This window comes from Crotalus tigris, unplaced genomic scaffold, assembly GCF_016545835.1.
Source record: "Crotalus tigris isolate CLP2741 ecotype Arizona unplaced genomic scaffold, ASM1654583v1 scf7180000023654.2194447, whole genome shotgun sequence".
Lineage (NCBI taxonomy): Eukaryota > Metazoa > Chordata > Lepidosauria > Squamata > Viperidae > Crotalus > Crotalus tigris.
The window spans coordinates 1140183-1165233 of NW_024100101.1; the positions used below are offsets into that span (position 1 = coordinate 1140183).

A 25051-nucleotide genomic window follows, 5' to 3' on the forward strand; every position below is an offset into this window, starting at 1 on the left:
CATAATTATATTGAGCTGTTAATGCAAGCCAGTGCTACTTGAAAGAGTGGATCAGGTCTTTTCAGCAAGCAGCCAGGCTCCTGGCTGTGCAATCAGTTTTGTATGTTGACATATACGCACATTAGACTCCGTTGCTGGTGTTTGATTTTGCTTGAATATAACCTGGCAAGGCAACTGGCTTTATTAACATTTGTGTGTAAAGACAGTGGAAAGATTGAGAAGGGCCCTCAATTTTCATTGTTCTTTAGGAAAAAAACAGACAATGATTGGGGAACATCTAGCCATTTTATGACAACTCAAATAGAATGAAGCATAAAGATAAGTTATAGTGTAGAGAGGTTTTTAAAAGGATAGTGATCCTGATCAGAAAATTGTATTTCAACGAGAATGGTAATTAAGTGGTTCTCTTAGTAAGCATGAACGAATCCAAAGACAACAAAGCATGCAGCTAAAAAAAACTATTTCTGATTCATCTCAAGATAATCTAAATTTGCCACAAAGACACTCTATTCTCAGAGACTTGTAAATTATGCAATTTTGACTAAATTCTGAGTTACGTCTAAAACACTGAAAATCATGGCATACTAAAAAGGTCCTTATTCCTATCCTATTATTAGAATTTGAGGTAAGACCTTCTGACTTCAACCTTACATTTAGAGCCACAAGGTTTATGAACATTACTTTTTTCACATATCAACATATTATTTAATATTTGCTTATTCATATTATAGAATATAATATAGGAGAGGGTTGGGGAGAATCACAACTCCCCATTTGCATTTTAAGTGTTTTTCCCCCCAGCACTCACTAGAAATGAAATATACATCAATGGTACATATAGTCTGAAAGTGGCACCTCCCAAAATTTCATCATGGTTACCATATTGTGGTGTAAACAATATACTTCTCTAGGCAATCCTGCAAAGAGGGATTATGATGCCTTTTCAACAATTCTCTCCCATAATAACTTGGCAACTAGCACATATTGTTTGTCTGCCGCTCTTACATATTCTTATTGGCATATGCTTGTGAACCTCCTATGTTGGGTGTACGCAGTGGGAGCTTCTATGTTTGTGAAGACTTCTTGCCCAGGTCTCTACATCAAGATGGAAAATATGTACAGGTTTCATGTGACTGAATTATAACTTTCAGTGTGATATAATCTGCTGCAAAATGTAGTTTAGCAACAGCTGGATGGCAGAACTTCCTTACACATTCAAGATCATGTGAGGCGCTTACACAATTATGGCAAGCTCCCTGCTACACAAGCTTGGCAATCTGGAGATTGATAAAACAAACCATAGTGCGGAGCCAAATAGCACTTTCTCATTCTTCCCACTTACAGAACTGAACTTCAGGGTGAATGAGCAAGTCATGTAGACAAGTCATGCTGGTTTGTTTTTGTTTTCAATCACCAGACTAAGAGATAGGACCACAACAATATAAATAAAGCATTTCATTTTCCAGGCCTAGAAAGCCAGCATTTTCCATAATCAAAAAAAACTCACAAGGACTCTTCTTCTCCTGTCAATTCCAGCCCTTTCAATATCCTTATCAAAAGGCAACTGGACTTTCTTTGTTTCTTTCTTGAAGACATTTCGCTTCTCATCCAAGCAGCTTCTTCAGTTTTGATTGAATGGTGGAGGATGGAAGGATTTATATTCCCTGCCATAATCTGGTTGTTAGCACTCTCTCTGAGAACTTTGAGGCCACTTGGAGGTTTATCTGTGATAATCCAAGTGGCCTCAACGACTCCTAGTGAGAGTGCTAATGACCAGATGACTACCAGGAATAAAAATCATTCCATTCTCCATCATTCAGTAAAAACTGAAGAAGCTTCTAGGATGAGAAGTGAAACATCTTCAAGGAAAAACAAAGGAAATCCAGTTGCTTTTTGAAAAAAGCCCCTTTGTGAGAACTATGACCTGGATGACTGAGAATCTCCATAGACATCTTTATCAAAACCATTTTCCAATCTTGTTAGATTGTGTAAACCTGAAGAGGGGATAATGGAAAGATGGGCAGTATCCAGCAATAATCCTTCAGCAAGATGACCTGGGTTATTTCTCTTTTGTAGACATACATAACAACACACATGCAGATAACTCAAAAGTGGATAGAAATCATTTGGAATGTGCAGAATAATTCAGTTTATGTCACTTCACCTGCCTTCTTTGATAATTCAAGAATACAAATCTTTAAAAGTAGAAGTAGAGGAAGAGAAACATTTAAAAGTATAACAACGGCCTTTCAAAACAAATTTTCATTTTTTTCTATACCATAGGCAATTGCACTAGAGTGCTGCTTTCCCAGCACAAACTTGCATTAATTGCCCAAAAGGAAAGAGACATAATTAGTTTTAGTCAAATTTAATCTGGAGCTACATTTTGCTGCTACAGGAAATCAGGCATTAGTACATGTAACATACACACACACACACACAATTCTAGTAAAGTCTGTTCTGCACTAATAAGTGCCTTGATTAAATCAAAATGGACAAGCACTGATTTCAATGTGACTTAAATAGTGCTTACAATTTCAGCCTGAAGTTTCTTTTCCTTTTGTATTTTTTAATCTCAGCATAACATCTCAGTCTCTAGAGAAACTCATTTACTGTATTTATTCAAGAGGAAGATAGAAATATGGAACTACAAAGTTTCACTTATTCTATGAGTAATGATTTTGTTTATAAACTTATAATGTTAAAGTTTGAAGAGAGTTAAGGGTTTTTATGATTTTGTTCATTGTATATTTAGTAAACTTAAATAGATTATGTTTAATATGTTTGCATAATCCTGTATTTTGCTCTGGGAAGTCGGGGTGGGGGGAGGGGGTGGGGGGAGGGGGGTGGGGGGTGGATGGGTTGAAGTTTAAGTAGTTCAGATAAAGTAGAAATAGTCTTATTGTATATAATATTAATGTTTTAATTTTAAGAGAGGAACTGCTCGGGCATTTCCACTGGACCGCATCAAGAGGGAGAAGAAGAAGGTGAGAAGTAAGTAGGACGGTTGAGGTGAAGGAGGAGAGGGGGTGAGTGAAGAAAAAGAGGGAAAGAAGTAAGTTGGTTTGAGGTGGGATGAGGTGGAATGAGGTTTGGGGGAAAATGGGCGGGCAAGACCGAATGTGGTGTGTATTAATTTGTTTTATTTTTTATCTGAAGTATTTGTAAGATTGTTATATATTGTAAAGTTGAAAATAAAATTTTTTACAAAAAAAAAAAAAGAAGAGGAAGATGAGCTAAATTTTCTCTCTGTATTCAAGGCAGCCGACACGAGCCTCTCCCCATGTTTTTCCCCATAACCGGCCTCTGAGTAGATGTGGCTGGGTAAAATGAATGCCTCAAAGTCACCGACTTGAGCTGCCAGAGTTAAGGATGGAGTTGAACTTGACTCTCCCCAGCTTTAGTCTAACCATAAATTAACTTTACACCCTATTGGCTCCCTACCCCAGATTAAAGGAAAAGTAGATAAGAAAATAAAAATAGAAATAATAGAAATGCCACGTAATGCCAAGCTTCTTTGTTTTGTCAATCCAGGTTGCTCACTCCAGCTGACATCCATCTGACAGGTTTTGAGGCATGCAAACTCTGGAAACTAGAACCATTTTGGAAAGGGCTTTAATACTATTAGGGTAAAACAAAATTTTGGAAGCCTACCAAGTAATTCTCCCGGCTCAACTTATACCCAGTGTAATGGTGGCAGGGTTATTATTTTCTGTAACAGCCCTGCTTCTTCCAATAATGGGCATGTTCCTTCCATCATGCTACCAAGGTTTGTTAGAATTTTCTCCACTTTGCTTGTGGGAAGCCTTCAGGGAGAAAGTCACTGGAGAAGCCAGTGGGAAGAACTTCCCCAAATTTGGAGTCACATGTCCTATATTTTGGACACATTCTGTAAGATAGCCAATTTGAGGTACCTTGGTTCCAAAATTGTTGCCATATGACAGGAGTCTTCAAACTTGGCCCTTTTATGACTTGTGGACTTCAACCCCCAGAATTCCTCAGCCAGCAAGCCTGGCTGAGGAATTCTGGGAGTTAAAGTCCATAAGTCATAAAAGGGCCAAGTTTGAAGACCTCTGCCCTATGATGTACTGCTTCATTCCTTAAAGGTCATGGCAATGGGAGTTTTGGTAGTATATATTTAGGAAAGGCAAGTGAAAACAAGAGTTGTAGAAGAAGAAGCCAATTCATCATTTGTCTCATTCATCTCCTTTTTAGCTACTACACTGTTGTAGATTGGATATGATGAATTAAATTTTCTCCACCAGATTGCCCAGAAAAAAAGAACAAAGAGCAATAATGCCTCTTTCTCTAAATCAGTGTTTCCCAAACTTGACATTTTAAGGCATGTGGACTTCAACTCCCAGAATTCCACAGCCAGCAACGCTGGCTGTGGAATTCTGGGAGTTGAAGTCCTCGTGCCTTAAAATTGTCAAGTTTGGGAAACACTGCTCTAAATAAAGAGAAAATCCTGAAAAACTCAGGGTTTTGCTTCCCTTCTTCTAAATGCTGATTCCATCCTACTCCTCAATAAATCTTTCTCAAACAAAAGATTCATGAGCAGGACTGAGGGATTGAAAATGGGTTGCTCACCCAGTTCATACTACTGGGAGGATTACAGGCTAGCAGATGGGGCAACAGTTGCTGCACCTTATCTACAACATACCTCAGAATGGGTTTATGAGACCATCACTAGGTCAAATGCATAATTTCTACAGGTCTCAAAAAAACTGGCAATAGGCATAACCTGGGTTGATAGGTAAGGGAGGGGAAGGGAATCTCTCTTTTGCAGAACTGAGAAGAAACAACTGTACAGCTGCAGAGCTCTCATAAATATCAATTAAAGGCCAGGACACATTTATGGGAGGATGTCAGAATATGACCTCAAATGTTAGCTTTTGGGGAGAGGAAAGGTGAAGATACAGACCTCACCTCCAGAACCAATTTCCTTTCCCAAATAAGCAGAGATAATAAAAGCTTTACAGCCATGGAAGACATAACCAAAGGCACTCAACCAATTTTATCTTAATCAACAGCCAAGAACAGTTCAAATTTACGGAGGAGGAAGATGTGAAACACAGCCAGGAGAAGAGAAGGTAGGAAAGAAAAAGCCACAAAGCCATTATTGTTTGTTGTCATGTTTTGTCACTCCCTTATCAAGGCACAAAGAAGTGCTTTGGAATGCAGAGGACACATATGTAGCAGTTGTTAGCTATACTTTAAAGCAGGGGGGACTCCAAACTTGGCAACTTTAAGATTAGTGAACTTCAAACTCCCAGAATTTCTCAGCCAGTGTAGTTGAGAATTGAAGCCCAGAAGTCTTAAAGTTGCCAAGTTTGGAGTCTCCTGCTTCAAAGCAGCTGCATCATTAAAACAGCTGCATCTTTTCCTGGATCACACAGCTGTTCTTCTCACTGCAATGCAATCCTACAAAAAGGAGTTACAGATAGGTATCACTTGAACATTCCCTTATATACTAGAGCTTTTTTTCACTTTTGAATCTAAAGCACTGCCAAGTTGTAACATTGACTATATTTATGAACACAATACATTTGTGCAGTTTACTACATTGTTATTAGGTGGTAAGAATTGTTGACTGCTCTAGGGATGTGCTTAGTCATTTACCCAAAGACACTGTGTGTTTAGGTAATCCTCTTTATCCTGAAAATATTACCACAGAACATTCTAAAAATTGTAAAATGTGAATGCAAAAAAGCAAATCTAAAGAAGTCCAGTGTCCTGAGAAGTGGTGATACCGTTGCTGAACAGTGTTTAATACACATTTACCAAGAGAAAACTTGAATAGGGAAAGTAAAACAGAAAAAAATAATCTCTATTATTGTTAGAAAGCTGAGGAATAACATGAAAACATATACTACAATTGCAAAGTAAATCTCTTTTTTAAAATTGTGAGACCAAATTCCAGTATGTAGTTCATTCATAAATAAGGAATAATAGAGTTCTTTCACAATTCTAAGTTGTAAACATTGCCAAACTTATGTTTGCAAAAGTTAGGTTGATTCTTTGTCACCAAGACATGTTTTATTTTCTTCCAAAAGAGCAGAATTTTCTAGACCAAAGAAACCTCATATATCTTTAAAAAAACAAAAACAAATATTACACTAACAACTTTATAACCCTCTGGTACATTCAAAAAGTGTTTTCAATAGCCATAACGTTGTGGTAAACTCTTAGCAACCTTCTCCAGGATGATCTCTACTCAGCCTGGCTTCATTGCTACCTTACCTAGTGCCAGTCTTGGATGTATTTTGGTCTGCTGGTTCTTTTATTCTTCATAATTAATCCTAAAGGATATAGGCTATCTATTATTTTCATTGTCAGTTCTAAGGCTGGGTGCTGCACTTGCATTACTTTGGCCTTTTTAAAATAGATTTATATAGTTGGGTGGCCATTACATTTAAACAAATACCCAATACAGGTAGTCCTCAACTTATGATCACAACTGAGCTCAAAATGTATGTTGCTAAATGAGACATTTGTTAAGTGAGTTTTTGCCCATTTTACAAACTTTTTTGCCACAGTTGTTAAGTGAATCACTGCAGTTGTTAAGTTAGTAACATGGATGTTAAGTGAATCTGGCTTCCCCATTAACTTTGTTTGGCAGAAGGTCACAAAAGGTGTTCACATGGCCGCCAGGACACTGCAACACTCATAAATTCCTGCCAGTTGTCAAGCATCTGAATTTTGATCACATGACCTTGGAGGATGCTGCAATGGTTGTAAGTGTGAAAAATGGCTGCAAGTCACTTTTTTCAGTGCCGTTGTAACTTTGAACAGTTATTAAATGAATTTTTTTTAAGTTGAGGACTGCCTGTAGTTAATTTTAGTCTTTTCTAAAAGACAATAGGGTATCTGTACAACATCAATCAATGATAGTTCCTATCACACCAGCAGCAGCCTGATCGCACTACTTGGCTTCATCCTTACACCGGAGACGTTTAGCAGGAGTAAAACCTCCCTAAGGCTTTACAATCACGTAGAAATATTGCACTCTTAACAGGCACTATAAAAAGAAAACTGCAAGGTTCCAGAAGTGCTGAAGGAGAATGGGTATGGAGAAAAAAAGGGGGGGAAAAACCTACTTCAGCATCATGAGGAAATGAATTTCAGACAGAGAAGAGGTGCCTGGAATTCAAAACACGTTGGCTGCAAAAAGTGCATTTTTAGCTTTGGTATTTTATAAAGGAAGGACAAATCCTTTTTTTTAAAAAAAAGGCTCAATTCAAATTTACTGTGCCAAGCCCTCCTGTATCATACTTTTACCTGAAGCTGTCAAATGCCAGTTTGTTAGTGGTCAAATATTTCCTCCTAGCCTTCAGAAAAACACTGAAGAATATTACCTGAAATGCTGGAATAGGATGAAGTGACAGCATTTTGGAAGCTTGACTTGATGCCAGATTTTTGTTTTTTGATGTTTATGGTTTTAATAGTTTTAATACTTTTATGTTGTTTTAATTTTCGATTGGAAGTCTCCTGGAATTTGATGTAAGATGGTGGGCTATATAAATGCTTTAAATAAATAAATAAATAGTTTTTACCTAACGGGGTGCAAGTTAATAAGAAGATATTGAAGGAGTTGCTATATTCGATAACTGAATAACTTCACTATTATTTTTTAAAATTTTTTATAAATAATTCAAGATGGCAAACATGCATAATATTCCTTCCTGCCCTTATTTTCCACAAAACAATCACCATGTGAGTTGAATTGGGACTGGCTCAAAGTCACCCAGCAATCTTTCATGCCTAAGGTGGGACTACAACTCACAAGGTTTTAGCCTGATGCCTCAACCACTAAATCAAAAAGGCTCTTATGTACATTTCCACATCCGCTAATCATATCTGGGTGCACAATGCACCATACCAAATTGACCTCAATGCAGTGTTTCTTGGTTGTATAAAATGACCTTCAATCAGCCATATCAATAAGGCAACAAATATTGTTAGCTAGGAAGAAGATATTATTAAATTTCCATAAGGCTAGCAGCCTCATTTCCATGCTGATGGCAGAAAAATGGTAGCAATTAACACGGAAACAAAGGCTTCTAATCTTTAACACACCAAATGGAGGAATGGAGACTAGCTAGACCAGTGTGATCAATTTTTGAAATTTCTAGTCTTGTTTGAAAGAACAGAATGCTTTTCTTCCCACTGGCACAACCATGGAGAGGTCCATAAGATAGACTAGGAGATACATCTCACTTTCCTATATGAGACTGTTATTTACCAGCGGCTGCTAGACAATTTACTAAAGACGAGCTGCACTACTACCAATATAATCACAATGTCTGTGACTTGGTACAGTGCTGTTCTTCTACTACACCTCTGGGCTGCTTTACCGTGATTCATTTCCAATGGTGGTTATAATTCAGTGTCTGGGGTGTTATCCTAAATAAACAGCACTGCAGCAAGTCAGCACATATCATTTCTTACTGACGTTTTGTTTCAAGCTGAACATCACTCCTACGTTGAATGAGAAGTGAGAACTGCCCCCATGATACCCACCAACGCAAAAGAACTATGCATCAGGAGCACCACCAAAATATAATGATGGCAGTTCTAGAGAAGATCTATAATTACTCCTGCTTTTGCTAGCAGGAATGTTCTGTCACTGAGTTTACAAAACGAAGTCACCGCTGGAAATAGTCACTTTGTCGTTTATGCATATGTTCTACAGCAGTGGGAAATGACTTATCTCCGTGCATCTCATCAACATAAGAATAAGGAGCTAAGGGAGTCCATCCTCAGATCCCTGCTCATGCTGGATGCCTTGATGTAAAGCATAATCACCCATATCTCTAGTTTATTAACTCTGACCTCATATGCATGGCAGCCATGCTTGCTATTCAGAATTTTTGCAAAGTGCTTTAAGTATTTTATGTATTGACTACACATCCTATCTAACATAGAAACTCACCTAAATCCAGTTTGATCCTAATTTTTTTGGCAGTTATACTGCTGCTGTTATCGTTTATGTTAGATTCCCCAGGAAAACCTAGAATCATAAGATTCATAGCTCTGCTTATGAATGAAGGTGAATATACGTGTACCAGGATTATGTTGCAGGATCCAATCTGGGTCGGTCACTGGGACCAGAGAGTTATTCTTCCAAGTTTTCAGACTTGTGCTGGAGCCCATCCTCAGGGAACTCCTCTCTAGTCTCTCCAGCTCTGCTTGCTAGTTGGTGTAGCCATCAACTCTATGGTTGTACTTCATTTTAGTAATTTAGTAACAGCCATTTTAGTAATTCCTGGTTTTTAGGATTTATAGCCTCATAAACTGGGAAACTGGAAAAAAATAATCCCAGAAGGAAGTAACTACAAATCATTTCCATTGCAGCAGAGGAACCACACATTACACAAAAAATGTATATTACTCATTTTCCCACAATTTACCTGAAATGTATGGTGTTCCCCCCCCCCAAGCACAGCATTATTCATCTAAGTAGGAAAACATGTCTTTTCAGTAGAGCCGCAAATCAAGTTGGTTAATTTTACCATGTCCAAGTTTGAAAAATTAATGCAATAGTAGCATCTAACCATACATTCAAACTGGGATAGACCAGCTAGAGAAAGAAAGAAAGAATAGATCACAACATGCTATAGTCGCCTGCTATGATAGGTGTGTTAATGGTTACCATGAGAAGTTATTTACTTCCTCACTAAGAGTTTAAAAATCCAAAGGGAAAAAAAAAAGAAGTTACACCCGCCTACCAAGAGTTCTCAGGTGGCTTTTCACAGCAGAATATCTAGACCATGAATTGAGAAGTGACATCTTCCTAATTTTGCACACCAAGACCAGAGGCTCATGGCTGCAATAGGCTGCCTCTCCACACCTGCCAGGGCATTGGAAAAAGCCATAAAATACTATAGGCAGCTTGCATCGTTCCAAATAAGGTCGCACTTTGGAAAAGGGAGACCATAATTGGCAGCTGTAGAGTTCTAGACCACATCTGGATTCTGTTTTTATATCTATCTTGGCAGAGAAATGGGATGTGTGCCACAGAACCCAAAAGCAAGGTGCACAATATTAGCTTATTAGAAGATGATATCTGATTTCCTTAAGTCCCTCCCTACTGTTGAGTTCTCTAAGAATAACCAATCTGTACCATTCCCTTGGTATTGAGATTCCAAACAACCACACATGCAGATTCAGATGACACCAAAGCCTGCCAGAAAACTCTTTGTGCACATTTGTGCACACTTCCTGGCCAGGAGGGGTGTGGAAAGAAATAGGACTAGTGTGCCAGGTGAGGTAAAGGGAAGAAGCAAGGAGAACATTTCTCTCTTCTTCTAAGCTCCTTCAGCATTGGGAACGAGATGATCACATCCTATTAGGAAAATAGTAATAGTCATCTATTCACATTTGCTTTGGAGGTAAAATCAGTATTTATTGGTTAATTCAGACCAACATGTTATTCTTAGGAATAGCTGTTGTATTTTGCTTGAATTTAGAAAGGGACCAGCAATATTTGGTCTTTTTCTTTTCCACATTTGCTTCCCCCCCCCCCACTCTCCAATTTTTGGAACTATTATAGTTCAGAGGACTTTTTTTGTCTAGAGGCATTCTGCAACACTTTCATCCAGAATAGGAAAGTATTTTAAGTTTTTAAAAAACAATCCATACAATTGTGCCATATTTGCCAACTATCTTTGAGGATTCCGTAAAGGCATGGCTACTGGTTGCCCATACAACATACTGTTTTGAAGTCATTGAGTGATCAAGAAGGTTCAACATACAGGAAGTCCCACCCATGAAGTCTTACTTCATTCAGCAACACAGTCTTACACTAAACATCAGACACTATGTTTACTGTTCACTGTATATTTTGAGATCCATCCATCCATCTCCAGGGGGTAGTATTGATGAACTTTCTTTTGCTTTCTTTTCATATTAATTTCAATGTCTTAATGTCTAAGCCCGCACATAGGCGCAACTAGCCAATATTTCCAAGAGACATTTCAATCAGAAAGCAAACAGAGATAGGCTTCCTACTTCTGGAATTTAAGGACCTAAATAGCCTCTGTGTCCTCTGGGGACCTCTTCTCGAGATCCAGATTAATTTATTTGTTTATGCTTTTCTTAGTATCGCACCCACTGAGAATCCTCACTGCTTAGGCTACGCTCTCCGAACTTTGCTTTAATCCTCCCTATACTTTCTTGCAATCTGTCAGATAGGCCAGTAAGCCTCTGATGGAATTTGATAGCGCTTGCAAAAATTGGTTTTCCTGGAGAGCTGCAGCAGCTACTTTACAAACTCAGCAACAAATACAGGAAGCATGAGTTTCTGAAAAGAAGAGAAGGACCCGTTACTTCATATTAGACTTGTGCAAAGCATTCAGAAGTTGGGGTTGTGACACAAAACGTGTTGTCATGAGTGAAGGGCCCTTCCTGAAAGCAATAAAGGAGCCCTATGCTATGGAAGACTTACACTTGGCTTCAGATATCTCCCTAGCTGTGACCGAGTTGTATCCATGCATTATTATTTCACCAGCAGACTCAATACTAGTATTTTTTATGTGTGCACAAACACATGCAAGCAATGGGAGAGTTATCACAGAAGCCATGCTATGAAACAAACATGGTAGCTTTAACACTTCAAGGGAAGCTTGTTTGTGCTAGCATGCATTGTAACCTCCTTTCAAATGCTTTGTGTGGTCCAGCTACGCACAAAGTTAGGGCAACTGAATATAGTAAATGGCTTTTGAAAATGTCTACCACTAAGCCCTCTGGGAAAGACTTGGAAGTGCAGTTGAATGGGAGTGTGGGTCCTTCCTGGAGGAACCACCTCAGAAGTTAGTACTGAGTTATGTTTGTTCAAATTTAGTTTAATCAGATCTCTCAGTATTTCTCTTTGCTTCTGCAGTTCTTTTGAACCTATGCTACATATCTAAAAATACTGAATCCAATCAGGTAAACTGGACCATTGTGAAGTTTGGCGTTTCAAATGATTTTATCATTATCTTTTATCTTACTAATAATTAAGTCTTGCTTCATACTGAGCAAATTTCTTAGTACCTTCTTCTTAATAAAAATAAACATTTAATAATGATATAGGGAGGGAGAAAGCTATAATGCATAGGTTTTTAATAATATGGATTGATATTGTGTTGACCATTGTTATTTAATATCTAATAATTCATAAAGAATGATATTTTGGAAAATTATGGGTTCCATGACATTTTAAATCCCTGGTTTATTTATTTGTATTGTATTATTTTGCTCTTTTTTCATATTCTCTCTTGCACTTGTTTATATGTATGTTTTTAGAGAAAGTAGTAGAAAATGAAGCTAAAGTGGAATTTTAGAATTCAAACAGATAGGCACCTACCAAATAACACCCCAGATTTAACAATTGTCCATAAGAAAGACAAAAAAAAAACCTCTGGATGGTGGACGTGGTGGTACCTGGAGACAGCAGAATAAAAGAGAAAGAACTGGAGAAGATAATGCAATGCAAAGACCTGCAAATCGAAATAGAACTGAGCAAAAAAGCAAACATAGTTCCAATAGCAATAGGCACCTTGGGTGTAATCCCAAAACAGTTGGAGCACCACCTGAACACCATTGGCATTGACAAATTCACCATCAATCAATTGTAAAAGGCAGCTTTACTTGGAAGAGCTTACATTCTGCAATGATACCTTTAACACATGAAACAACCACATCTGCTTATTCCAGATTCTTGGGAAAGGTGGATAAAAATGCCAAATCCAGTCTGAACATCTGGCTGACTGTGAGACAAACTATAATAACGAAAAAGAAGCAGCCAGCACTGAGACTCTTCTATTGGCCTTCTGGCTACTGGCCTATGGCATTTCATAGGGTTCAATGCTATCCCCTATGCTATTTAACATTTACATAATTCCCCTGGAGCCTTGTGTCATTAATAAGCAGAGGAAACCGTACTTTCTCTCTTCTTTGCATCTCATTCCAAGTAGGTGGTAGAGGTCTTTAAACATTTAACAGAGATAAGTCAGTTACATCTTGTAGAGATAATCAATTGACTTCTGAAAAGAATTGTGCTTGGGCAACAGAACTGACCTGAGAATTGGAATTCAAGCAGTGTTGAATAGTAGCACTCCACTTGAGAAAACAGATTCACTGTTTCTTCTTCATTTTTTTAAGCTTGAAGACCCAGATATTACTAATCCTCAAGAGTATCTTTAATCTGCTTAGGCTGCTATGCCAAGCCTAAACAACTCAGATTTGTCCAAAGAGACATTCATGTTGTCTGGACTACTACACGACACTGTAAAGAAATCTCAGCAAATAACAGAACCAGAATAATCTTGTCTTTAAAAGACCATTAGGTAGTAGCAGGACAGTGGGCTAGATCAGTTCCCCAGCCATTCAGGCTTGATGGCCCGGAGTGGGAGCAGGGGGGAACAAAGGGATGGTTTTGTGGGGGGCTGAATGCACACAAGTGGGGCTATGAGCACTCGCACAAGTGAGAGCGAGCACCCACAACCCTCACGGTGACTCGAGCACTCATGGATGGAGCCACGAACACCTGTGATGCTCGCAGTGACCAACCACTCATGCTGCCTGGTGGCCAATAGGCTGCAGCCCGGTAATGGGCCATGGCCCACTGGTTAGGGACCCAGGCTAGATGCACAACACTTCAATAAGAGTATCCAGAAATTAAAATTGGATGAAAAGGCTGCCTCTGAGACAATTAACATGGAGGATGTTACTCCATAACTGACTACAGATGAAAGTGCTGCAGTTGACTTTAAACCCCTACATAATTTTGAACCAGAGCCAGTTGATACTTGAAGGGTCTTGCTGTTCAGTATCAACTTGTCTGCATGTCTAGATCCCAATGAAAAGAAGCTAGAGTTGAGATAACTCTAGCTCAGGGGTCTTCAAACTTGGCCCTTTTGTGATTTGTGGACTTCAACTCCCTGAATTTCTCAGCCAGGGCCAAGGGCCAAATTTGAAGACTCCTGCAGCTGGAACTAAGAACTGGCATTTTTCTGTGTCTGAACCTAACTTCTGGAAAATTGGTGGAAATCTTTCATTGTAGGAAAGCCTTCAAGGTGTAATTTGGGAACTCTCTTACAATTTCAAATGCATGCATTCTTGCTAAAGTCTTTTTAGTATTGCAGTGAACAGCCTATACAGGACAGAAAGAAATGTTCTTAAAAATAAGCAGAGAAGTTTCATCTCTGGCAAGAGAGTAGAAAACAGTGCTCATTTGCTAATACAGGTAGTCCTTGACTTACAACCATTCATTTAGTGACCAAAGTTACAACAGCACTGAAACAAAGTGACTTATGACTGTTTTTATGACCACTGCAGCATCTCCATGATCGACTGCTTGGCAACTGGTTCATATTTATGGCGGCGGCTGTGTCCTGGAGTCATGTGATCACTTTTTGCGACCTTCTGATGAGCAAAGTCAATGGGGAAGCCAGATTCACTTTAGAACCTTGTTATTAACTTAACTGCAGTGATTCACTTAATAACTGTGGCAAAAAAGGCTGTAAAATGGGGCAAAACTCACTTAACAACTGTCTCGCTTATCAGTAGAAAGTTTGGTGTCAATTGTGGCGGTAAGTTGAGGATTACCTGTACGCAGGAGGCTGATGGTTCGCAATCTGAAAATTAAGCCACTGTTAAGAAGAGGAAGAGGAGCTTGTGATTAAACTGACAGCTTCATCAGTAAAAGCAGAAAGCTGGCAAAATGTTTTAGGAAGGCAGATATCCACTTGCTCATTCCAGGAGCAAAAAGTTACATATGAAGAATCTTCTAGGCCAATGATCCCCAACTTTTTTTGGACCAGCAGTGGTGACAGCGGTGGGGGGGGGGAGGTGATGGTTTTGTGTGTGCAATCTGATCCTGCACGTGTGCAAATAAAGCTTTGTGCACTCACCCATCGCTTGTGCAGCCCAGTTCCCAATGGGCCGTGGACCAGTACCAAGGGTTGGGGACCCCTGCACGAGACCTAGTACTATTGTATCTTCCAGCATCTTGATTCTACATTTTTAAAGGACCTCTTGCAGTCAGCCTCTGGGAATTTTGATTTTTATTGGAACAGAATAGCTAGAAGGAGACAAGTAGTTCTCCAGCTCCTCTCTATTTTCCGAATCTACTTCACCTTCTTGCTGAAGCTCCTGTTGAGAATCTCATAGCTGTTGGAAGTGGGAATCTAGTTCAGAACAATGCCAAAGGGCTAAAGTATTCTCCTTCATTACTGGTGCTCTGATTAAGACTGGAGTTGAATATAGTATATATTCCAAATAACCAATGCTTGGCAGATCTGATTACATGGGAACTATGATTTGACTTTCTGCTTGGCTAGAGGAGTTGATATCTCAGTGCAAAAGGCACATCTACCTTTTCCAAAGGTGATGCCTACAAAGAATAAGCTATACTGCCTCTTCTCTAATTCTGCTATTCCTCCTAGCTACAAGATAAATAAATACTGGGCCTAGGTCAGCCTTGTATGCCTGATAACGATTCAAGCCTCCAAAATCTGCTTCTTGAACTTGCCATGGCCAAGGGGTCTACATGTAATGACTAAGCAGAGCACTGCATTCCCAAAACCTATCATGAGAATTTTGTCTCCATCTTTGCCTATCAGATTCAAACCTGTGATCTGCACTGGTCTTTTATTCGCTGGAGCTACTGATTTAAATAGCAGTTACAATTATGTAGCTGGAAAGTTGTCATGGTCCATATATTATAAAAAATTGTCTTTATGTCTGTTAGCTTAACAGATGATGGTCAGGGCAACTGGAAAAGCTATAAACATTTATCAGGCTCAGAAAGTATTTTATCTCAAGGCTGGCAATTTGTACCTTCTTTTGTATTGATTTCTTCTCTATGAATTAGGATTCCTATGCAAGGCAGTGAAGGAATTTCAAATGCCTATGTGGATAAGCAAAAAAGATGTATTTGTTTGTAAAGCAATCACATTAAACGATCTCTCTCTCTCTCTCTTTGTGCTTCACACACACAGAGACACACAGAGACACACACACCTCTTCTAAACATCAGCAAAATCTTTCAGGAGTTGGGATGAGCAGTGATCTAGAATCTTCTGCAGATCAATTTCAGTGTCTAAAACAAAAGTCCATGTAATTCCAAATTTTATTTCCCACGGGGGAAGAAAAATCCAGAGAGATGGAAGAAAAACCTGAACACTATCAATTTCTCCACCCAATGTATATTTTCTGTAAATTCTACTAATATGAACTGAACGGGAGCAGGAAACCTGCTACTTTCCAACTGTGTTTGACATCACTACCATCAGTTCAGCAAGTGTGGTTGTTGCAAAGAGTTATGAAAGTTTCCCTTCCAAAAATAAGAAGACCATTGCCTGACCCAGACATGTCAAACTCATGATGTCACATGACATCGTGCAACATATCGGAGCTTTTTTGCCATTGTCGGCAATGGGGTGGACATGGTTTCCCGATGATGCGTCCGGCCTACAGGCCGGCAGTTTGACACCCCTGCGCCCTGACCTGTCACCTGCTTTATCATCCTGCTTTTACATTTCCCTACATTAAAACGCCTAATTATTTATTGACAGAAATCATATTTATCTTTGCAAACCCAGCTGAAGCCAGTCAATGATTTGCTTCTATACAATAAAGGAAAGCTGGATTAGTCTAGGGTGCCCCAAATCAGGGAGAGTCTGGTGGCATCTTTTCAGGTTAACAAAATTAATAAAACTTTATGCCTTATAATCAAACTGGTTAATCTTAGAAGGTGCTATCTGAAGAAACACATGTTCTATCATTGGGGCATTCTGTCTGGTATAGAGACTCATAATGCAGGGTCAGCAATCCATACACTTAGCCTTCAATTATTTCTAAGGTTTTTATTCTACCCTCCCTTCAGAAGTTCAAGGCAATACATATAATGCTCCCTCTTCCTGTTTTCCCCCAAACAACTGTTTTTGGTTAGACTGAACTGAGAAAGAGCGATTGCCCAAAGTCATCCAGGGGGCTTTCATGGATGAGAGTGGTCCAGGACCTGGATCTCCTTGTTTCAAGTCCAACATATTCACTATGCACAAAGATGGAAAGATTCAAGAAACTCCAGAATGAAAGAATGGATGGTAAACCAGATGGTACCAATAAAGGAAAACGTTTGTCGCTCAGGGTTGACATGAGGGGTCCTTGCTGCTCTCTGAGCTTGGTTGTTTTCTTGCAGGTATAGGTAACATCATGGCAAGACCGAGTGGCTCTGGGTTTGGGGTTCTTTGGTCCATGGAGAATTGCCACCTTTGGTCTTGGATGGGGTGGCACTGCTCCAAACAGACCCAGTGAAATCTGGGATTTCTCCTGGACTCAGCGTGAAGAGCTGGTGGCAGTCATGGAGGGCCTTTGTACAACTGCTTGGGTGTGTGCCAGTTACGCCCTTTCCTGAACCAACAATCCCTACTCAGGCCTTAGTTAGCTCCCATCTTGACTACTGCAATGCGGTCTACAGTACATGGGACTGCCCTTAAAAAGCATCTGGAAGCTCCAGTTGGTGCAAAATGCAGCAGCCTCCATGGTTTTGTGCAGACCTTGGTGTGTGCATGTATCACCTCTCCTGCGGAAGCTGTATTGGTTGCCAATCTGCTTCCAGATGCAATTCAAGGTGCTGGTTGTCACCTCGAAAGCCCTTCATAGCTTGGGACCAGGTTATCTCTTGCCGGTCACATCTACCCAACCCACTAGGGTGGGGAGACTGTGATGACCCAGGGCACAGCACAGAGGCAATGCAGTCAGCCGGCAATTCAAACAGTTCTTTTATTGCTCCAAATTTTCCACAAATGCTCCCACATTTGCTGGCAAGCCTCCAACAAAAGAACACACACACTCCTTCAGTCTACTCTGGCTGAAAGTAGGTTCAAATACAGTCTGATTAGCATAAGAAAGTACTCAAGGCCATAGAGATAACAAGGAAGAAAACATAAACTTAAGGAGTCTGTTTGAATCCTAGCTTGCCTGAGCATTCAAAAGAGAGAATCCGAAATACAGTCTGAGGTCTTTAAACATTCAAGTAATGTGGTCAGTCAATCCAATAGGTCGAGTTTCCAGGTTTCCAAACAGAAGTCACAGAACAAGAGATCAGCAACAATACACAACACTTCAAGAATCAGTGTTTGTTCCTGATAAATGCCCCTCCCCACAGTGTCTTCTTAAATCTCAGTCTCCAGGTGTGCCTTGTGGAGAGGGGCGGGACACTCTCCTCCCAAGTAGTTGAGCCTGCCTGCGTTGTTCCCTCCTTCTGTCCACTCTCCGTGCTCTAGGATCAGGTGGGGGTGGCCCTTGCTCATCGCCTGAACTCTGCCTCACCTGTTCCTCCTGTTCCACTCCTGAAGGGCTCTGGCCTGCCTCGGCCTGCTCTTCCCCACATTCCTCTGAAGCCACAGACACCTCTCCCTTGGCCTCCATAGGGTCCTGTTCCAGTTCATTTTCCTCTGCAGATTCAGGCTCAGACGGAGGCATGACAGAGGCAAGGGATGTTGTGGGTCCCGTCCCCTAAGGATATACATCTGGCAGGACCCAGAAGAAGGGCCTTCTCCATGGTGGCCCCCTCTCTCTGGAACATCATTCCCTCTGGAAATTAGACTGCCCCCCCTCTCTTTCAGAAGGCCATGAAGACGTGGTTCTGCCAATAGGCCTGAGGAACCCAGAGTGGGATGGAGCCCATTAAATGACTGGTATGAATGTGTGTTGTTGTCAGGGCGGGGGGTTATTTTGTTATTTTTATTTCTTTTATATTGTATTTTTATGTCTTGTAAGCCACCTTGAATCGCCATGTGTGAGTGCGCAGCAATATACATTTTCTAAATAAATAAATCATCAGTACAAGCTCAGAGAACACCAAGGACCCCTCAAAGGGGATGGTATTGGCAGAGATACAAAATTGACTGCCTTAATTAAAGAGAAATTACCTAGTCTTGTTTCCACTTGGAAACTGCGTCTGGCCTTTACGCTTGAAACAAAAAACAATGAAGCTTTAGGTTTTGATAATTAGATTGACTTTGTTTTTATAGAAATGGTTTGAACTAACTAGAAATGTAAAGCAAAAGATTGAGGTAAGTTTTCCTATACTCTGCTGCACTGGAAAAAGTCAGAAATCACTACTTTTTTCTTCCTTTTTCTGTCTTAATCTTTGCACTTTTGTTTCTATCTTTCTTGATTTTTGTTTCAATTTGTATTTTATCTTATAATACACCTAACTTTTTAAAAGTTAATATTTTCACCACTAGGTCTCACTGGCTGTTGGGTGTAAGACAATATAAAGCTATAATTTTCAAGGGAACTGTTCTAACATTTCAAGTGAATAGGAAAAAAAATGGCAAAATAAAGGTATAATCACAAAAAGCTTAGTGGGAGAAACGATAAAGAAGGGAATGTAATTCTAGAAATATTAACGTTATCACTGCCATTTTGTTCAACACTGAACCAATACTGAGAGTCAATATGGACTCTACTTACCCTTGTATTTGCTACTAATAAAAATAGAAGCCCCAGATCTATACATAGAACATAGAATAGCAGAGTTGGAAGAGATCTTGGAGGTCTTCTAGTCCAGCCCTCTGCTCAAGATCTTATACCATTCCGGACAGAAAGTGATGTAGCAAAGTCAAGTCAAATCATTAAAAAATGTCATACTTACACGGATATCTGAGGATCCCTGCTCTTCGGGAGAAATGTCTTCTGAGCAGTTCTGAAGCTTGTACATCCAGTAATGTTTTGCAGTGATGATAAAATTTAAGGGCAAGAGAGAGTTGGTTCCAAGGAGGAAGAAAATAATATAAGTGGCATTCCAGTGGTCTTTAGGCTTGCAACAACCATACTGGTTTGCCCCTGGTTCCTCAAGGAGTGCTTTCTCTTCTTGGATCGTGGGGTTCGTTGACTTGTACAAAGAGCTGGTGCTGGACTGGAAGTCATCTTCGTTGTCTTCCAAATCAAGAGACACTTTTGTGAAGAAAATAAGTATATATAAAATGATATGATAATATCACTATGATGATGTATTAATCTTAAAATCTTTGTTACCTGATGCTTTTTAGAATGACTAATGTAAGTCCTCGCCATCAGAATTATTGTATGGTTTAATTCTTCGTAGCAACAAAGAGCTATACATTAAGTTAGGTCTTTCTTTCTTTCTTTCTTTCAATAGATATGCACAATGGGGATGATTTCTAGCTCCTGCAACCCGAATTCAGTTCTCAACTTATGAAAGATAAGAGTGGAAATACTGGTCTACCTTAAAAAAATATATAAATCTTATTATTAGATCTGATATCTGATATTTGGTATCAAGTCAGATGTTGGCTTCTTCAGTCCAGTGTTCTAAGTGATGACTTTTGCTCCCTTCAGGATGGAGAAAGTTTACCCAATCCTACCTGAAGACACCAGAAGCTGAGGTTGAGAAGTTCTCCATGAAAGGATGTAGGCTCCTTGACTAATTAGTTACCAGATACAGTCGGCAACATTCCAGAGAGTTGCTACATGGCAGCAAAGATACAGAATATTTACTCTTTCCTGCTCTCTATTGGTGGTTCATAGTTCTGCAATGGAGCACTGGTAATCCTATCCTTGAGTATATTGAGAAACAAAATCCCATCTAGCTATCATTAAGTGTTGCAGCAACAGATTAAACATTCCAGCAGGTCCTATAACTCAGAGGTCCCCAATCTATGGGCTGTGGCCCCCTACTGGGCTGCGGCCTCTTGGCCGCCAGGTCGCATGAGTAGCTGGGCAGTGCATGCACGTGTGCGCATACTCACCCCCCCTCGTGCCACTGTTGCCGTAAGTGTTGTGCGGGCAGTGGCAGCGCTGTAGTATTGCATGGACGGCGGCAGCGTTGCAAACGGCAAATAGGCTGCAGCGTGACTCTCGCATGGTGGTGGCATTATACTGCGGGCCACAGTGCGAGCCTCATGCTGATGGTAGCATTGCTGCAAGCCTGGAGGCGGCGCCACAAGCCTCACACAGGTGTCGCTGTCACTGAGAGCCTCATGTGCATGCTCGCAGCCCCATTTGCATGGTGCACACACTCTCAGCCTTTGTACGTACACATGAATATGTGGCCACATTCATGCATGCATGCATGTAAGGGGCCTGCCCCTCCGTCTCCCACCAAAACAAAAAGGTTGGAGACCCCTGCTATAACTGGACCAGAAAAAATGTTGGGCATTGTGCACTTATTTGTAATCCAGCAACAGTTTTCCTCATTTTTTTGCTTTCCCTCTCCCTCTCTCTCTCTCTCTCTCTCCCTCCCTCCCTCTCTCTCTATCCCTCCTTCCCTCTCTCTCTGTGTGTGCATGTGTGTGTGTCTGGAGGGAGGGAGGGAGGGAGAGGGAGAGAGAGAGAGAGAGAGGGAGAGAGAGAGAGAGATAATCTGCCATAATCAATTGTCCTGAGTGGACACTTAGACAAAACAGTTGGAATAGGATAGCTTGACTGCCTGTTCACAAAATGGTTGCTATACTTGGTATTAACATATATATTAGGCAGAAGGCAAACTAGTGATCAGGAGACCTGGAGGGGGAGAGGGGGGGGCAAAAAAGACAAGATGCTGATCAGGTCTAAAAAGGAAAGATGTGGATCATTCTGTGTTGATTTTGCTCTTTTTTTTTTAGAATCAGCTGGGGATCTTCTGCCAGTATGGATGTTCCTTGTAAACCCTTTCCCCTTTCACCTTTTTCTGGGAAAATGGGCCAAAAAAATCCTTGTCTTATTTTTTGGTTTGGGGATGTTTACAATTGATTTGGTGACTGTAATTGCAACCAGAAACAGAGAGTACTCTGGGCTGGCATTCTGCCCTTTTCTAAACATTTTGACTAATCTAAACATATCTAAAAACTCTGGTGGAACAGAGAGTCTAATGAGTGATCGAGGCAGTATCTGCAGGCACACCGAGTCTTACCAGCACCAATAAGAAATCTGTCTTCTGACTCTATTTTGTCATATGACTTTATTGGGAGAGTTTGAGGGCTTGTGTTGCGTTTACTTGGGAAAAAACCCATCTAAATCAAGGATGTCAAACTCGCCAGGTCACGTGACGTGTCACGACATATCATGACTTTTTTATTTGCACTGCTGGGGTTGGTGCGGCCTCCGTATGATGCAACCGGCCCATGGCCCAGCAGTTTGACACCCCTGTTCTAAATTGTTACTTTGCCACAGTTGTTAAGCAAATCACTGCAGTTGTTAAAAACTCATATGGTCCTTAAGTAAATCTGTCTTCTAACAACTTTGCTTGTTAGAAGCTGGCTGGGAAGGTTGCAAATGGTGATCACATCACCCCAGGATGTTGCAATCATCGTAACAGCAATAGCACTTGCACTTGTGTACCGCTTCACAGTGCTTTACAGCCCTCTCTAAGTCTAAGCGATTTACAGAGTCAGCATATTGCCCCCCTCCGAACAATCTGAGTCCGCATTTTACCAACTTCGGAAGGATGGAAGGCTGAGTCAACCTTGAGCTGGTCAGGATCGAACTGCTGGCTGTTGGTAGAATTAGCCTGCAATACTGCATTCTAACCACTGCACCATCACATAGATACTATATATGCCAGTTGCCAAGCACCCAAATGTTGATGCTGCAACAGTCTTAAGTTTAAGGACCAGTTGTCACTTTTTCCAGTGGCACTGTAACTTCAAATGGCCACCAAATGAATGGTTGTAAACTGAGGACTACATGTGGAAGGCAGCTATTTGCTGCATAAAAAGGAGAAAGGACTCCAGCCCAAGAGATGTCTCAGGATTCAAATACTCTTGATCAGTTTTTCTCATCCTTGGCAATTTTACTTAAAGTTCACACATTTTAAAGTTGTCAAGGTTGAGAAAAACTGCTCTAAATCACAACAGCCCAGTTGTGAATAATTTGAATAATTATCTCTTACAGCCATTTTATCTGTAGGCTCTCTTTTCTCCAGCTGCTCTTTCATTTGGGGGGGGGAGGAGAGAATAATAGAATCTACAGCAGACATGTCAAACTCGCTGTCACATGACGTCATGCAACATATCGGGAGAGTTTTGCAATTGCTGGCAATGGGGTGGGTGTGGCTTCTGCATGACGCCACCCGGCAGTTTGACACCCCTGATCTACAGGTAGTCCTCAACATCCCACCATAATGAGCCCAAATTTTATGTTGCTAAGTGAGAAATTTGTTAAGTAAGTTTTGACCCATTTTAAGACTTTTCTTGCCATATTCAGTGGTGGGATTCAGCCAGTTTGCAGCAGTTTGGCAGAACCGGTAGCTAATTTTTTGTTGCCCAAGCCCACAATGGACTTCTGGAAGCAGCATCCACATAGAAAACCGGTTGTTCACATATTTGAATCCCGCCACTGGCCACATTTGTAAAGTGAATCACTGCAGTTAAGTTAGTCACACAGTTGTTAAATGAATCTGAATTCCCCATTGACTTTGCTTGTCAGAAGGCTGCAATGGGGGATCCCATGACCCCAGAGACACTGCAACCGTCATGAATAGGAACTGGTTGCCAAGCATCCAAATGTAAATCAGATGACCATGGGGATGCTGAAATGGTCACAAGTGGTTTTTTTAGTGTCCTTGTAACTTCAAATGCTTACTAAACAAACTATTAGGGCTACTTGTATAGCCAATACCTTTAAGGACACCCTATGGGGAAGGGCTGGGTCAACCCCAAAGCCAAACACCATGGCTGTATCCTTCTAGGTCAGGGGTTGACAACTTTAAGACTTACGGACTTCAGTTCCCAGAATTTCTCAGCCAGCATAGCTGGCTGAGGAATTCTGGGAGCTGAAGTCCACAAGTCTTAAAAGTTGTCAAGGTTGCAGACCCCTGTCCTAGGTTGACCCTGGAAAAGATGAAGCCTTACAGGTCCCAGCCTGGCTGAATTCTGAATTTTTTGCCTATATGCAGACGTTCAAAAGTTGTTTTTGGTCTAGCGCGCACGCGAGAGTCGCGCGCGCGCCCCGCCGGGCAGACTTCCTCGCAAGTTTAACAAAGTAACAGAAACTAAATTTCGCCATCCAGTCCGGAAATCTCTCTTTCATAGGCAGAGGATGGCGAGGGATTCGTCAGAAAACGTTATACCCGCCGTAAGGAGGGCGGCGTAGATACAGCCTTCAAGCGATTCGCTAAAGAAAACAACCCGGGATTCGTAGCATTTCGTCCGGCAAACCGAGCAGCCAGGTTCAGACGTACAATAAAGACACGCGTTAAGCCCCGACCCTCAAAGGAAGCGTGGAAAAGCGAAGGCCCGCTGCAAGCGGAGGAGGAAGGAAGGAACGGCAGCCGAGCGCCAAGGCGAACAAAGCCTCGGCGGGACCGCGCAAAAGCAAGCCGGAGAGCCGCGGAAGAAGCCACTTACTGTCGCCGCTTCTGGACGCCTCCCCATCTAACTCATCCGTCCGGCTCGTGGTCGGGCTTTTGCCGAGCAACGCCGCTGCCGGCCCTGGTAAAACCCCTCCCACGCCGCCTCGGCCCGGACTTGCTTCCCTCTTTGCAGCCGGTGGTGGAGGGGGGAGCTGCGCGGCAAACCGGCCGCTCCTCGGCGGCCTAGTGGGAGCGCGGGCTGGCGCTAAGGCTAAGACAACATCCTGGTTTTCGAGCTCGCCGTTGCGGAACGGTTTCGATCCGGGTTTGAGCCCAAAGGTGCGGCTTCTCTCGCCCCGGGAAATGCCGTCGAGACGCTCCGAAAATCTTCCTTGGGGAACCGCTGAGATCTTTCTCTTAAGGCAGGAGTGTCCAACCGTGGCAGCTTTAAGACTTGTGGACTTCAACTCCCAGAGTTCCCCAGCCAGCATGGCTGGCTAGGGAATTCTGGGAGTTGAAGTCCACAAGTCTTAAAGCTGTCAAGGTTGGATACACCTGTTCTAGATAAATGAATGGCTTTGTCATACAAAGCTGTTTCCACATGATCCTTCAGAGTGCTTGTGTATTTGTGTGTATGGGGGGGGTAGTTTCTTGCGAGACAGCTGAGGCGGAAGGCAATTTCTATTCCAATATTGGTAAAAGGGAGGGAATGTTCAGTATCTTCCAAAAACTCCCTGGGACACCCTTGAAGTTCTTCTCTTA

At 41.2% G+C, this 25051-nt stretch overlaps 1 protein-coding gene across 2 annotated transcripts in view; it reads right to left on the bottom strand.

Annotated features, from left to right (window-relative positions):
• The window catches only part of SLC29A3 (solute carrier family 29 member 3), a 61929-nt gene extending 37134 nt beyond the window's left edge, over window positions 1-24795 (bottom strand). Inside the window, exons 1-2 of one of the 2 annotated variants that reach the window (XM_039320510.1) lie at window positions 24345-24795; window positions 19652-19953 (exon numbers count right to left, since the gene is read on the bottom strand). In XM_039320510.1, coding sequence (XP_039176444.1) covers window positions 19652-19953; window positions 24345-24780 — 738 coding nt within the window. In that variant the 5' untranslated portion in view covers window positions 24781-24795. The remainder of the gene's footprint in view (window positions 1-19651; window positions 19954-24344) is intronic. The other variant, XM_039320511.1, reaches the window with a different exon arrangement.
• Between the last annotated feature and the right edge of the window lie 256 nt (window positions 24796-25051).